This window comes from Papaver somniferum, unplaced genomic scaffold (genome assembly GCF_003573695.1).
Source record: "Papaver somniferum cultivar HN1 unplaced genomic scaffold, ASM357369v1 unplaced-scaffold_15615, whole genome shotgun sequence".
Classification (NCBI taxonomy): domain Eukaryota; kingdom Viridiplantae; phylum Streptophyta; class Magnoliopsida; order Ranunculales; family Papaveraceae; genus Papaver; species Papaver somniferum.
Window position 1 is genome coordinate 1 of NW_020625060.1, and position 653 is coordinate 653.

The 653-nt window shown below is 40.7% G+C and overlaps 1 protein-coding gene across 1 annotated transcript; it reads right to left on the minus strand.

Moving 5' to 3' along the window:
* Positions 1-10: 10 nt before the first annotated feature.
* On the minus strand, positions 11-502 carry LOC113336985 (elongation factor 1-alpha-like; the record flags this gene model as incomplete). Its single annotated transcript, XM_026582679.1, has 2 exons — positions 224-502; positions 11-112 (listed from the first exon to the last, which is right to left on the minus strand). Coding segments are annotated over exons 1-2 (366 nt in total), but the record flags the coding sequence as incomplete, so codon positions are not given.
* Between the last annotated feature and the right edge of the window lie 151 nt (positions 503-653).

Sequence of the window (653 nt, forward strand, 5' to 3'; positions counted from 1 at the left end):
GAACAAAGGCAAGTTTGTCTGGGTTGTATCCAACCTTCTTTAAGTAAGATGAGACCTCCTTCACAATTTCATCGTACCTAGCCTTTGAGTACTTGGGGGTGGTGGCTTCCATCTACAAACACAAACACGAAACACATGAAATAATAGTTAGCCACGGGAAGGATAAACAGCATTGGAAAGTCTAAATTTTATAGACAGGAAAATAACTGTGAGAAAGGTATACCTTGTTACAACAACGGATCATCTGCTTGACACCAAGGGTGAAAGCAAGAAGAGCGTGCTCACGAGTCTGACCATCCTTTGAGATACCAGCCTCAAAATCTCCAGTGGTAGAATCGATAATGAGGACGGCACAATCAGCCTGAGAAGTACCAGTAATCATGTTTTTGATAAAGTCACGATGTCCAGGAGCATCAATAACTGTGCAGTTGTACTTGGTAGTTTCGAACCTCCATAAGGCAATATCAATGGTAATGCCACGCTTCATTTGGGTACCTAGGATATCCACGCTACCCTAGGTTGCAAAAACATGGTAACTCTATGGATTTACCAGTACAACTGTGCCCTAAAAAAACTAAAAAGTATCTCATTATTTCCATTGTGGGTATCATCAATTAAGAGCAATCCATAAACAACTCTAAGCTACGATTCAT